This window comes from Ixodes scapularis, unplaced genomic scaffold, assembly GCF_016920785.2.
Source record: "Ixodes scapularis isolate PalLabHiFi unplaced genomic scaffold, ASM1692078v2 PGA_scaffold5__190_contigs__length_132052651, whole genome shotgun sequence".
Taxonomy (NCBI): Eukaryota; Metazoa; Arthropoda; class Arachnida; order Ixodida; family Ixodidae; genus Ixodes; species Ixodes scapularis.
This window is the reverse complement of record NW_024609880.1, coordinates 30,067,443-30,080,895: the sequence shown is the minus strand read 5'-3', so window position 1 is coordinate 30,080,895 and position 13,453 is coordinate 30,067,443. Positions and strand designations below refer to the sequence as shown.

Sequence of the window (13,453 nt, the reverse complement as noted above, 5' to 3'; positions counted from 1 at the left end):
GTGCATTCGGACAGCCTGCCGCATCCAGCTACCCAAAGCAACGCCGCCAACGCAGCCCCCCCTCCCTGCCTGCCAGTTCTTTCCGCGTGGTGGCGCGAGCGTAGATAAACATGGCGGCGCCCTGGAATTGGCGCGGACAATGGTCTATACTTGGAGCGCCTGGCATCGACCAGTAAATGCACACCGGCTTTTCAGAGCGCTCCAAGAGGCCGAAAAACGACCAGTCGAATATACCATTAGTTTGGGCAGGACGACCTGCCCAAACATTTAGTTTGGGCAGGTCGTCCAGGACAGAGCCGTGCGTGCGTTTAATCGACCTCTTTTTTGGGTACCGACTAAAAAACCGATTAACCGGCTAAAAATGTTAATCGCGATTAACGCCTTAATCGATTAATCGGAAGGTTAATCGATCAATTGCCCAGCCCTAGTTGTAACTGGTCATTGGAAACCTCGGTCGGCTTGGGCGTTGGTCGTCTCGTCAAGTTCGAGGAGCGGCCATTTTGAGCGGCCGACCGTCTCGGGCGGGTCGCTCCAAAAAATGCGAGCCCATCTTCAGCTCGTCGATTTGGAGCGTGTCCCACGGAGCGAAATTTTGCCTCCTTCGCTGATTTCGGAAAGCGCTCCGGATCTACCACTGGAATTCACCATAAGAGATCTGGAACGTCTACTTTCCCGCAACGCACTTAGGTGAGCCAGTCGCTGCAACCTTCAGGGGGAACTGTGTGAATGACGAGGCTGTGTCTGAATCTAAAAGTATGCGCAGCGACACTGAGCATGACGTGAGCACGTGAAACGTCCTGCTCAATGTCGCTGTGCAATCTGTTTTTTCAGGTCCAAACATATTTACATTCAATATCCGCCAAGCCCCACCCTTAGATTGCTGCAATTGGTTCCCCGAAATCCTTTACGGGAAAGTAGGCGCACTGAATTTTTTGGGGTGTATACGAGTCGTGTACACCCTTCTTTTTATATTGTACACAGACTTCAAACTACACCCTTATTTGTATGTGAAAGCTAGGGTATGGAGCTCTTATCAGTTAACTAGGCTCTAACGTAATCTGTGAGGGGCTGCTGATTATCATCGTGGAAACATGTGCAGAGCCAGGACGTCCTTGTGAAACATATTTTAAAACCAAAAGGTCAAGAACGCACTCCAATTTACTTTTGGAACATCACTTGCACATACTTGCATCAGTTACAATAGCTATATCAATAACTAAAAATTAAAATTCCAGTTTTTTTTAATAATTTGAGAAGCTATTTTTTATTATTCACGTAGGAATCGTTGTTACAGTATATTTCCAGAAAATGGAAGACGAAGTCTGGCGAGCATAATATCTCTCGCCAGACTTCATGTGATGGCCCGGCCTTCGTGATTTTTCTTGTTGTTGTATTATCTTGCTTTCTAGTCCTCTCTGTCGCCGACCGGATCGTCCCAACACTATACTATACCCCATTAAACGCGAACTGTTTTATAGATTGCGCCATAAAGAAATCTATCTTTCATTATATCTAGTTTCATTATATTGAAAACCTCCACAATGAATACCTGTACTTGCGCATATATTTTTTTTTAATTCTTGTTTATTACAAGTGAAATTTAAAAAAAAATTATCGCAGGTTACATGTTAGTTTTCATGTGGCTTGTGGAGCCTGAGGACCTCAACTATTCTGTCAACTTCTCTATTTCCTGGGCAACCTTTGTTTTGAGGTCTCGTCTCAGGATCTTTCCGTTGTCGGACTTGGGAAAAGATTTCATGAAGAAAACACCTCCATACAGTTGCTTGAACACTGCTGCTTGACCTTTGAAAAAGAAACCAAGGTTAAACGAAGATGCATATTAATCTAATTAATAACCGGCAAGCTCATGTAACAATTATTGTGCATATAAAAAGCACAAAGAAGTTTACGTTTTTTTTTCATGTGGTTTTGAGAATCGGGGAAAAAAGCATGGCGCAAACAAAGCACATTTGCTCCTGCCGTGCTTTCGGCATTGTGGAGGGCAAGTAAATTAGTATTTTCTTTCATAGTCACCTTCAAATAGAAGTTAAAGCAACATAGCCATGTACCCCGCTAGATAATAGCCGGCTCCAAAATGTTATCCACAACCTTTTCGGACACTCTTATTTCTGCCACTAAATTTTTAATTGAATACTTCGAATCTTTAAGAGTAATATATATATATAGCTCTATCAACCAAAAACGACACTCGAATATTCAGTGTTTTTATATTCTTGGTAAAAACAAAACAGTGAATTTTCTCCTTTCACGAAAGCTTAACGTGACTTCTTAAATGAAATAAATGATAAAAAAATAATAATAATCTACGCTAAAACATGTGGCCTCGGTATGACTACTCGCATTTTATAGAAGTTTTTTTTGCTTTACTTTAAATATTTTATTGTGGACATGCAGTTATTTTTGTAGGATTTTGTGCACACGGTGAAACCAAACCAAATTTGTGCGTGATTCTTATAATTTAAGCTTTAAAGTGTGCAAGTTAGACATGCTTATAACCCACCAAAAACAAAATTGGGATATTGGAAAGATATACCAGCAACGAGCTCCTTCAGTTCCGTCGCCAGACTGTCAAGGTTTTTCTCGAAGCCGCCTTTGACAACGATGCAGGCTGTTGGAGCCTCGCCATGCTTCGCGCTTGGAATACCTACGACTGCGGCCTCCGCGACAGCCTCGTGGGTCATCAAAAGTTCTTCCAGCTCAGCAGGAACGACGACATTATCCATGCATTTTATCATCTGTTTCAGTCTCTCAATGACATGGATCCGTCCTTCAGTGTCGTAGTAGCCTAAATCTCCTGAAAACCAAATCAAATTTCGTCAATATTTAGCGCTCCTTGTTGTGTGGGTTTGAAAAAAAATAAGTACGAAGGCGTTTTTTTTTGTTTTTTTTTTTTTGCTATGTGGTTTTTGTTTATTTTTTGTGTGCATTGCAAATGAAAGTTTAGGTATTCAACACGCAATTCGAACTTACATTTTTGGCCACTATATGGCAATATTCCATTCGAATTCGATTCGAGTCATTTCCTTATTGGCACACTTCAAATCCCCTTCAAGAACAAGTTCTGATTGATAAGTTTAACGCCCCACTGAGTTTGAAGCGATGCCCCACGAGAGGACTAGTCACCTCTCAGCCAACATAGGTGTGGTTCAATCGGCGATTTGCGGCAGGTGTTGTGTATGGTTAGCTGCCACGTGAGGAGTTCGGAAACAAGACAAAAGTGATGATAACCCGCATAAATAGGCATTTATTTTCTAACAAACGCTCGCTCAGTCAAGCGCATGGCCAGAAGTTAGAAGATGCATGCACCATGACTATCGGTCATACGCATAACACAATAAACAGAAGAACGTTCACTACATGACATACGCCAACAGATAGGCTTCTAGTAATGCGCCACTGCACGCTTCCAAGCGCACACCTAGCACACGGCGATGGCATTTGAGGTAGGGTCGCAGTGAAATGTGGCGTCATGTGAAAACTTCATATATAAATAAAGCCCACTATATTTTTGTCTACATGGTTGGCTGACCATCAAACCGTAGAGTTTTGAGACTAGCTTTATGGTTAATATTTGCCCTATGACATGTCCACATATATCGCAATACGCATTTAAAGGCACCAGGTCTTAGCGGACACTATGGGCTATCATAACACGCCAGTCCGATAACTATACAGGCGCAATAGAGATATTTGGCTTTGATCGAGAATACCATCATTCTTATGATTTAGAATAAAAAAAAAAAAACACGAAGATGAGATGAGCGTGGTACCTGTACGGAACCACCCATCGCTGCTCAAGGCTTCAGCAGTAGCTTCGGGACGCCCAGTGTAGCCCTTCATGATGCCTCGGGCGTGAACCGCAATCTCGCCATTCTGATGCGGTCCGAGAGAATCTCCGCTGGTTATGTCTATAACCTGGGGCATAACATTAGGTCATCAGTTGCTTTTTTTTCAGAATAATATTTACTGGAAGAGACAGCTGCACTACCGTTACCAGAAATAGTCAAATACTGGTAAAAAAAACTGGTAATGAATTGTCCGATTGTAGGCGCACACCTAGATAGTTGAATAAAACTATTTTCTTAGCATGAAAGTTGTATATAGTAGGGAGGTAATGCTAAAGTAAACCGAGGTAACTCAATGGCATGGCACTTCTTTAGACAAGAGGATATAGGATAAAACATACGAAGCATTCAGAAAGTAAGTACCCTTCGTGGATTGGTTTCGTAAAAATAGTAACTTCCGGGTCACGCATGAGTAGTGTTTCCTCGTATGTGCATTAGTCTCCTGTTTAAGAATAGCCCATCAAACTTCGAAGTTCGGTCTGTGATACCATTTTTGAAAACGACAAATGTCTAATCATGCAGAGCCTGAAATTTCATCGACAAATTTACGAAATATATATAGACTAAACTCAATGAGTAAAATAATGGAGCAAAAACAGGTCCTAATGCTTAAAGCAATGTCCGAAAGCGCTCATAACGAATCGAAATGCAGTAGGCCATCTCTAGGCACGAAATCCTTGGTAAACGAAGTGAATGAAAACATCCACGATTTGATGTTTTACACATCTGCTTTTGCAAAATATGGCCTGAAATGTTTAAATCGTTTCTTCACAAAATATTTAAAAACACTTCAGTAGTACAAATTGTTTTCAAGATGTTGGCTGAAGTCTCATGCAGCAGACTTCTATTAGGAGTGTAAAGAAACGCTTGGGTCACAATATAGCAAATGCCTTCAGATCAAAGGAAATTGCCTCGACGGGCCTCGTATGCCCGATCCTTCCTTAAAGGGGTACGCAAACGAGCTTATCGCTCTTATTTCTTTATTTCGAAACACTCCATAAAGAAAAGGGTGTCATTTTAGACCCTTTTGTCCCATAGAATGCACCCCAAAACCTCAGTTTGACGTACTCCGCCCTATAGTCGAACAGACGCCCTCAACTTTTACGAGAGGCTTGATAACGGTGCGATATAACTTCTGAAATAGCTAATGTACCGTCACAAAAAAAAAAAAAAAAAAAAAAAAAACATTAAGGTCTTGCAGTAAAGTCAAGGAAACCCCGTTAATTTTTTTTGTAGACAGTAACACGTACATTACCTATTTTAATAAGTTGTACCACACAGTTATCAAGCCCCTTGTGAAAATTAGTACCGTCACATCTACGTCAGTGCGCTGTATGTTGAACTGAGGTTTTGGGGTGAATGATATGAGAGAGGTGTGTAATAATACACCCTTTTTTAGAGTGTATGGTCAATGTAGTGGGGACAGCCCAGAAACACTAGGCTAGACTATTCTTTCTGGGTGCCGGTAGAAAAAGTCAAGAAAACTAATTCCAAAACTAATAAACACATTTCAAGATTGTGCCTGGTGGCAGTCTGTGAAGCTCTGTTGGAATCGCGCCACGTCATCGGCATCTATGAAGGAGCGTCAGTTCGCGGCAGTATGCCTCTCTCGTAAAATTACTTATTCCTGAATGTGACTTGGCGAAGAACGCTAACGAGTCTACTACTTTGTTTTTCTTAACTCCCACAATGCTTCCGCTTCGTGCATTCCACACCATCAAGATCGCCGTTCTTTGCAGACGTTAGTAGGAGCTTTATTTGAGGATTCGGCGACCTCTGCCAGGTCACGGCCACTCGATTAGGACTCCCCTTGGGAGCGGCCTGCCGTATGCCTCACTCCGCCGGTGAGAGCGATAGTTCTGCTTTACCCCGCAGCGCCAGCCGTGGCGCTCGTTACCGGTGAGAGATATAGTTTCTTTCGGGGGAGCATACCGAGGAACTCTATACTTTGTTTCACGTTAGTACGTACTTGTTAGCCGCGCGTGCTAAAAGTGCGAGATAGTTGCTTCGAAGGAAGCCTCGGCGGCTGCATGAGCCCTCGTGCAGCGAGTGCTCCAGTCAAGGCAGTAAAGGCTAGCCGCTCGCGCTAGCACAGCGTTCACGGTTAGTCCATGCTAAGGTAAGACGAAATATAGTGAGAAAGGAGCAGTACGCCCGGCCCGGCCCGGTGTGGCTATTTATAATTTTTTTTTTTTCCATGAAGCCGCAAGTCTCAATTGAAACGAGTGCCAGATTGCATCAATGATGTGACAAATCTGCGTAGAATAAAAGCACATGATTCTTTCTGCGAAAAGCTCCTTCAGCTACAGGCTGCGCGTTAAAGGGATACGGAATCGAAACTTGAAATATAGAGAAAACATCAAGAAATGAGTTCAATATGATCAGCTAAGCCTGTAATGAATAATCGCACGGTCGTATTTTGAGCAGATGGCTATATTTTATGCTCTAAATGCCGCGATTTTGGCGAGCGCTTCAAAATCAGCCATGGAGGAGCGCGATGCATCTCGGGAGATCCGGCAGACGTCTTGACGTCATCATGCCTCGGACGACAGACGAGTTTTGCCACTTGGAGGCGTCAACGCGTTACAATCTCGCTTTGTCGAAGTACCCAAGGGCTGTAGATATCGCGGGGCTAGCAGAGGCAGCAGAGGCGCGGAGGGGCGGAGGTGTCAGAGCTGCTTCAACTGCCTTGAGTGTGCGATGGCGTGTCTACATGACAAGAGTGGTGGCAGCGGCTGTGGGTACGATGACATTAGCGAAGACGAAGACGTCAACAGATCGCTAGTGGCTATGGTGGGGGAAAAGCGATTCGGCTTAGAGCCATATCTGTACGATCCTTCGGCATCGTCGTCCGCAACAGACGAGGAGTCGTCCGACTCTCCGGAAACGCCAGGCTGGCCAGGCAGCCCACATCCACCAGCAGCCCGGCGCGTCGGCACGGCGAATTGGTGAGCCTAGGGTGCCTTCATGTGCGCTTTGCTTAGGGTGGAGACATCTGGCCATTTTGTCTCACACTTTTATTTTTACTTTTTGTTCAGAAGCGCGTGAAAGAACGTCTCCCTGCACGCGCTCGTGGCGCTGACTGTGCTCCGGCGACATTTTGTTTTCGTCGATTTCTTTGTATTTTACCCGTGAGCGCGTGCTGTCAGCATCGGGTACTACAAAGGGTGGCATCACCCTAAACAGAAGGACATTGAGGCACACTAGGTGAGCCTAGTCACAGAAGAGTCCGCGAATGCATTCGCGCGCGCACGTGTAATAAAGCAGCGAGACGATTTAATGACAGCGCGCTAGCCGCGCTGTCATGGATGATGAAAGTACGCTGTCTAAACCAGGGTAGCTAAACTCGTGGAGCAAAACATTCTTCGCTTTTTGACGTAGCGGGGGGAGTGACCAAAAGAACGCCGCAAAGTTTCCTCCTCCCTGCGCGCGCTCAACTTCGCAACTTTTGACGAAAAATCCCCCGCGATTCCTAGGCGATGCACGAGGGCACGAGACAGCGCGGGGAGGCGAGCGTTCACGCCGCTCGCTGTACGTCGTCGTTGGGCTCTCTAGCACCGACAATCCCGTCATGCCTCGCCCAGGCGAGGAGCGATGAGGCATTCGCACAGCGGAACTGAAAGAAAAAGTTGGTTTTCTGCTCGAGATCGCGTCCGGCGGGCCAGAACCTCAAACGCGAGCTTGAATTGTAAGCGTCTGATATTTCACGAAGGGAGGAATCGACGGCCCGTCTTTTATTCGCGAAATTTGAGTCGTTTTGCAGCCGTACAGACGCTGAAACCTACCAGTGTGCAATGAAAGCCACAGAACAACCACAGGGGCCGCGAGATCTAGCATCATTTGTGTATGGGTGAAATGTGCAACATTTTTCGACGAAGCTCCCACGGCAGAAACCTGCGACGCATTCACTCAGCGTCCGGGAAGGCTAAACATGGAGACGTTGCCCGAGACTCAAGCAAAGTCATATATGAATGGCAGCTATCTCACCCCGTCATATTTTGTTTTGAGAAAGCTCCCGTTCTCAATGCCATGGAAATAAAAAGTCTTACGAAACGTATTGCTAGCTGTTCCAAAGAACTAGATTTAAGCCGTATCCTTTCAGTTATTCACTCATAATATTATGCTTAAAACAAAGCAAGCTCTTGCGCGTACAGTGCCATCAATTTCCTCAAGCGTATGCTGTTTTGTAGTCAACTGGTTTCGGAAACTTACGCCGTCTGTAGATATCTGTGACTGCCGAGTTGCTTAAGTGGAGGTCATCGGAAATGTAAGTTCCACGTTGCAGCAACCAACGTTTAAACGATGGCAGCGACTGCACTCTCGCATTCCCACCCATCACGTCGAACAAAAGGGCGCTAGTTTCGGTTTGAGGTCGGTACTTTTCTACAACATCTATGGCGACAGCATCAGTCTGCACTGGGTGTATTCGGCAAGTTCGTTCGGGGCCTGTTCTCCGTGCAGCACTCGGTGGGTGTAATGCATTAGAACTCTCACAGTGCAAGTCTGTATCGCGAATTGGGAGCCCGTCACTGGCCTCACCGGCGGCCATTGCTTGACGACAGGCAATATGCCGCGTCCTGTCTAGTTCTCCCTTCATTTTCGTCCTTGTTGCTTTGGCCTTTTACATCATGAGGCGATACCCGCAAGTCTAAGGAAGAAACATGCAAAAATTGGAAGCTTGTACGCGGTGCTCGAGGGCGAGCATTTTATGATGTGCTGCGATGATTATGTCGGGTTCTTGGAGATCAAATACATTCACCAAGCGTTTGAACATCGATTAAAAAAAAATTGGCCGGAGCACGATTGACTTTACCGACGTCGCTTGCTTCGGTTGCTAAATAAATGGCACGTCGAGTGACTGAACGGCACGCTCCGAGTTTCAGTTTGTCACGAAAGCCCTCACAGGAGTTCAAAGAAAAAGCTTTCACCATGAAGCACTATGTACAAGCGGTGAAAACGGTGCGAAAATCCCTAGTAAAGGCATTCTAACTTATCGTTTGCTGAGCTTTGATGACTCCGAAATCACGGATGACTCCACAATAACTCTCGGTAGCCCCTGTCTCATTAAACACATAACAGTTAACTCCCAACAAAGTAGCCCTGGACCCTCAACCACACAACATTTAGTTAAACAAGATTGGTATTCTAACGCGTTTAATATTCTTGCCCACAATATTAACGGTTATTTGCGGAAACATGATAGAAGTTTCATGGTAGAGAACAATTTACTAACGTAATAAAATTGAGTTGTGTCAAGCGATGACTGCCGGTGGTGCCGCTCGACCCCAGCAATACAGGCCTCTATTCACGATCTAGCTTCCTAAGAAATCAGTGGTGCCAGTGCTATTAGACATAAATCGTTTATTTGCATCGGTACTCCCGTGCCTGCCGGATGTAGGGACGAGGCGCAAAACCGTACATCCGGCCAATATTGAAGCCGGTTTTCGGACGATATTAGGGAGTTTTCGTAGATCGTTTTCGCCGTCCCGCAAGGGCCCTCCGCAACCCGCTACGATAGCGGGAACTCCACAGTCAAGGCTATCGGCGCGCAGGCGCAGTAGCAACTTCTTCGTTGCGGAACGCTTAGCGGAGGGGGCAGACCGGTCTACGAAAATTCCCTATTGCCTCGACACTCGCCAAGAAGCAACGTGCTGTTTCGTCGACTCGTTTGTGTAACTTATTTGTTCAGTCATATTAATGGGTCCCGGGCCACTGTGTACACCCCAAAAAAGAAATGTAATGTGGTAATTACACCTTGAGGAGAAGCAGGCACGTAGCCAGATTTTCGTTAAAGGGGGGGGGGGGGGCCAGGCCTTATGCCCCCCCCCCCCCCTGCCCCCCCCCTCCTCCCCTTGGCTACGTGCCTGACGAGAAGGGGTATTGTAGTTTTACATCTTTATAAAAAGGTGTAGGCATTATCATACGTTTTAAGAAACGTGTTTAAAAAATCACACATTTTTAAAGGTGTGAAGTTTACATTTTTTTTATAAGGTCCATCGCTACACTTATTAGCGTGTTAGTTATGGGACACCCCACTTACATGTTTAAAGGTGGGAAAATGCTTAATGTGTATATACCTCTAACGGAAGACAATCTCTTTCATGTGATTACATCCCGAGCCGATGAAACGATCTGTCGATGACACGTCGTTCGATGAACTGATTTGACCGCCAATGAGTGACGACTGCCAGTAGAATTTCGGGGAAATAATTCTACCGGCTGCCGGGAGACTCGACCCTACCCAAGAATTACCCCGGTTCTTGTTTGTTTTCCAACATTCTGAATTGTAAACCAGCTTATTAGCACCTCTTCGGATATTACAGAAAAAAAAAAAAAAAAAAAGCGATGGCAGCCGCAAAAACTCTGACAGCCCGGTTACAGTCGTGTGGGAGACTGACAGGTGCTCGTCAGTCGCCACCATGTCTTGAAAGCTACCGGTTCCGAAGAACCGGAGCGCGCAGAGAACTTGTTGTTCCACGGTCCGAGGCGGCGAACGAAGCTCGTCGCAGAGTCAACGCACAACGGCTTTCGATAGCCGGTACTGTCGCCGAAAGTCGTCGTCCTTTAGTTGAAAGGCGTCCCCAGTGGTCTCAGTAGCGACGCCGACGGTGGCGGAAGATAAGCTCGGCTGCAGCGCATGGCACCGCCATGTTGACAAAGTTTAACTTCGCCTCGATCCGAAGCGAAGATCTCGAGCTCAAACCACGGCTCTCGCAAAGTTCGGAAACGTCACTTTGACGTCAGCGACAACTTCGACAAACGAGGTTTCTTTTTTACACAAACTTCGGAGGGATTTTGAGCGTCAGCAGGTCGCCTAGGGACAATCTGCAAAGCATTAATTTTAGCTTGGCGTAGGGATGTAGGGACAAATGGGCGCTACGTCATCGGCGAAGCCGTGCAATCAGCGGGCTCCTCGCGCCCCTCACGCGCCGCACGCGCGCCTCGATGAACTTTGCTTCGAATGATTGACACCTAGGGTGCCTACATGTCTGTCTGTCTAAGGGTGAAGACATCCATTGTTGCCCTGAATGTGCCAGCGCGTGACGCTCTCGCGCACTCGGTGCGTGACCAGGTCGGTAAAATGGCGTCTATGCATTAACCAAAGCTACGCGCTCGAGCTGAGTGACATCAGATTGCGCGCGCTTCAAAATGCATAAAAAAACGATTGGGCGGAAAAATGTCTGAGATGTCACCACTCAAGCGAAAGCGCGCGTGTGTATGAAGGCACTCTATTGACACCTCGCTCGGCGCGACGTCAGCGTCGCGAGAGTCCAATTAGCGCGTTCCGCAACTTTCGGACACAAAGTTGTGCTTGACGAGTTTAGCGACCCAGGTCGTTGTATTAGCATGTAACCTCTGTTGGTAAGCTTGCGAAACGTCGTTTTGTCGAAGGAGCGCTCGCGTTAACAAAGATCATTAGCTAAAGTACGCTTGCAACGGCGGCTATCCAAAAGTGTACGTACGCACGAACACGGCAATGAATGTGCCGCGAAACGCTTTTATGGAAGGACTGAAAGATGTATAAAAACGCAAGTTTCGAACCAAAAAGCGCGTGTGGCCTTCGAAAGAGCTTTCCCCGCGCGTGGGCTGGATCGTGCAGGCAACATCTTTAGCGAAATAATTTGTTGGCCTAGTTGGGTAAACATCACAAAAATAAAAAAGCGCGAAAGACAAGGAGAAGTGGAAGACTAGACAGGACAAACCCTTGTCCTGTGTAGTCTTCCACTTGTCCTCGTCTTTCGCGCTTTTTATTTTCGTGATGTAGCAACACAATCTGCCCGGGTGCTCCGCCGCAAGTGCGTACGTAACCAGTGCTACCATGCTACAAGCCCGAGGTGGTTTTGCACGACGTTTCCCCTTCGCGCGTGCGCAGCGGTCCCGCTCAAAGCATCGCGCTCGCTCTGGTAGCATCTTCGCTCACACTTATCGCTGAAGACTGCCTGCCGTAGTGCAGCAACAGTGTTTCACACTGTAGCCGAGACATTGCGTCAGTGCAATATGTCATGTAGTAACGGTACACGGCGGTACGATGCTCATCGAGATCGAACAGGAGAGGGATGGACAGAGCCCAGCATCCCCAGCTGGTTCTGCGATTTCATGTTCCGTTCAACATGCTCGGCTACTAATCTTCCCTGAAGGAATGTAATCTACTGTGAGTGCTTGCAAACCAAAGATGTAAAGAACACACGTTGTGAAGGTTGTGCGAATTTAGTACTTTTTCACGAACATATTTGTACATACCACACACTTTGTAGGTCTCGAGAATATTAAGGGTGAATAAATAGAAAAACAAATCTCTTTGTACTAACAGGTGCTCCTGTGGCAGCGTCTGCAGACCAATGCAGACAGTCGAGGAGTCGGTGTGCTGCAGGGAGTTGCACAATCTAGTGCGTATGTGCAGTGACCAGGGGGTGCCTTGTGTAACAAAGCACCCCTTGTTCGAGCTGTATTGCCTAAACACCGACATCTTGGACCTAGAGTACCTCAAGCTCCGGTACTTCTGCCCTCTTGATGCAGGAGACAGGGGCCCACAAGAGTATGTATATTGTAATTCTAGCAGAAGTCATGATGTAAGCAAGATGATTTTCTCACTTGATACTGCCTCTCCTTCAGAAATCAACATTCCATGATTCCAGTTTTCTTATGCTCCATTTTTTTCTGGATTTGTAAGATAAAAGGATAAACCACCATAGAAGAGTTCTGTAACTTGTATTCCCTGCACTGTACTCGGCATCACCTGTTTTGTGCTGCATTGTCGAGGCAAATGTAGCTTCCACCGTGCTTCAGCTACACACTGCTGCAAAAGCACATGGCTTTGTGTTTATTCTCAATCAAATGCTATCGCACAACTAGCTTTGACAGTTAAAGCACTATCGCAGCTACTCTATATTTTGCAACATGGCAGAAAATAGTTGTCACCAAATAAAACGCATGTGTAAACATGCACAATCTATGAAGAGTTTACTACTCAATAAAATTTGCTTTCAAGCTCGTTCATCGCTGTAATCATAGCATTTCAGATAATACAGATAGCAACTGGTACATATACAGGTCATCATTGCAGCATGGTTGGGTGCGATATCTCAAGGAAAAAATAACGAAATTGCGTAACGAGAAGTAAATTTTTATAAATGCCAATGACTGATTGACCTCGGTGATGACAAGTAATAAAAAATACAAAGGTATGCTTCTTCCTGCATTATCGATATTGCTACCATGTAACTAGATATTGAGAACATTTTTGTAAATTGCAGTTAGGTTCTATTATATTCTCTTGAACTGGCAACTGACTGGTACTTCATGCAATCATCTCATTTTAGGAGGCACCGCTACACTGCCTTCCGGCAATTCACTTGGGGGGTTCACCATAAGCTGGGGCGCGGTAACCGGGTGCCGCTGCCCAGTTGCGCCGTGCAACGAATTCGACGAGAGTTCCCATCCACCGATGGAAGTTATGTCGGTTTCAAGAAATAAAAGGTATCTGCCATATGAAGAACTCCTTTACATCATGCTATAACTGATGTGGCTAGACAAAAACGGCCTGGAATCAACACACATTTATTATACAACACAAAACCAGAACATGG

At 46.0% G+C, this 13,453-nt stretch overlaps 1 protein-coding gene across 1 annotated transcript; it reads right to left on the bottom strand.

The window, feature by feature from the left end:
• Positions 1 to 1,666: 1,666 nt before the first annotated feature.
• On the bottom strand, positions 1,667 to 3,945 carry LOC120849346 (4-coumarate--CoA ligase 1-like). The gene is made up of 3 exons (XM_040221544.1): positions 3,792 to 3,945; positions 2,522 to 2,815; positions 1,667 to 1,803 (listed from the first exon to the last, which is right to left on the bottom strand). Exons 1-3 carry the CDS (start codon positions 3,943 to 3,945, stop codon positions 1,667 to 1,669), a joined length of 585 nt encoding a protein of 194 aa, XP_040077478.1.
• Between the last annotated feature and the right edge of the window lie 9,508 nt (positions 3,946 to 13,453).

Coding starts and splice junctions, on each gene's coding strand:
- LOC120849346 (XM_040221544.1), bottom strand. CDS start 3,945: ATGCCCCAGGTTATAGACATAACCAGCGGAGATTCTCTCGGACCGCAT. Junction 2,816..3,791: donor CGATGGGTGGTTCCGTACAG/GTACCACGCTCA, acceptor TTTGGTTTTCAG/GAGATTTAGGCTACTACGAC. Junction 1,804..2,521: donor ATATCCCAATTTTGTTTTTG/GTGGGTTATAAG, acceptor TCTTTTTCAAAG/GTCAAGCAGCAGTGTTCAAG.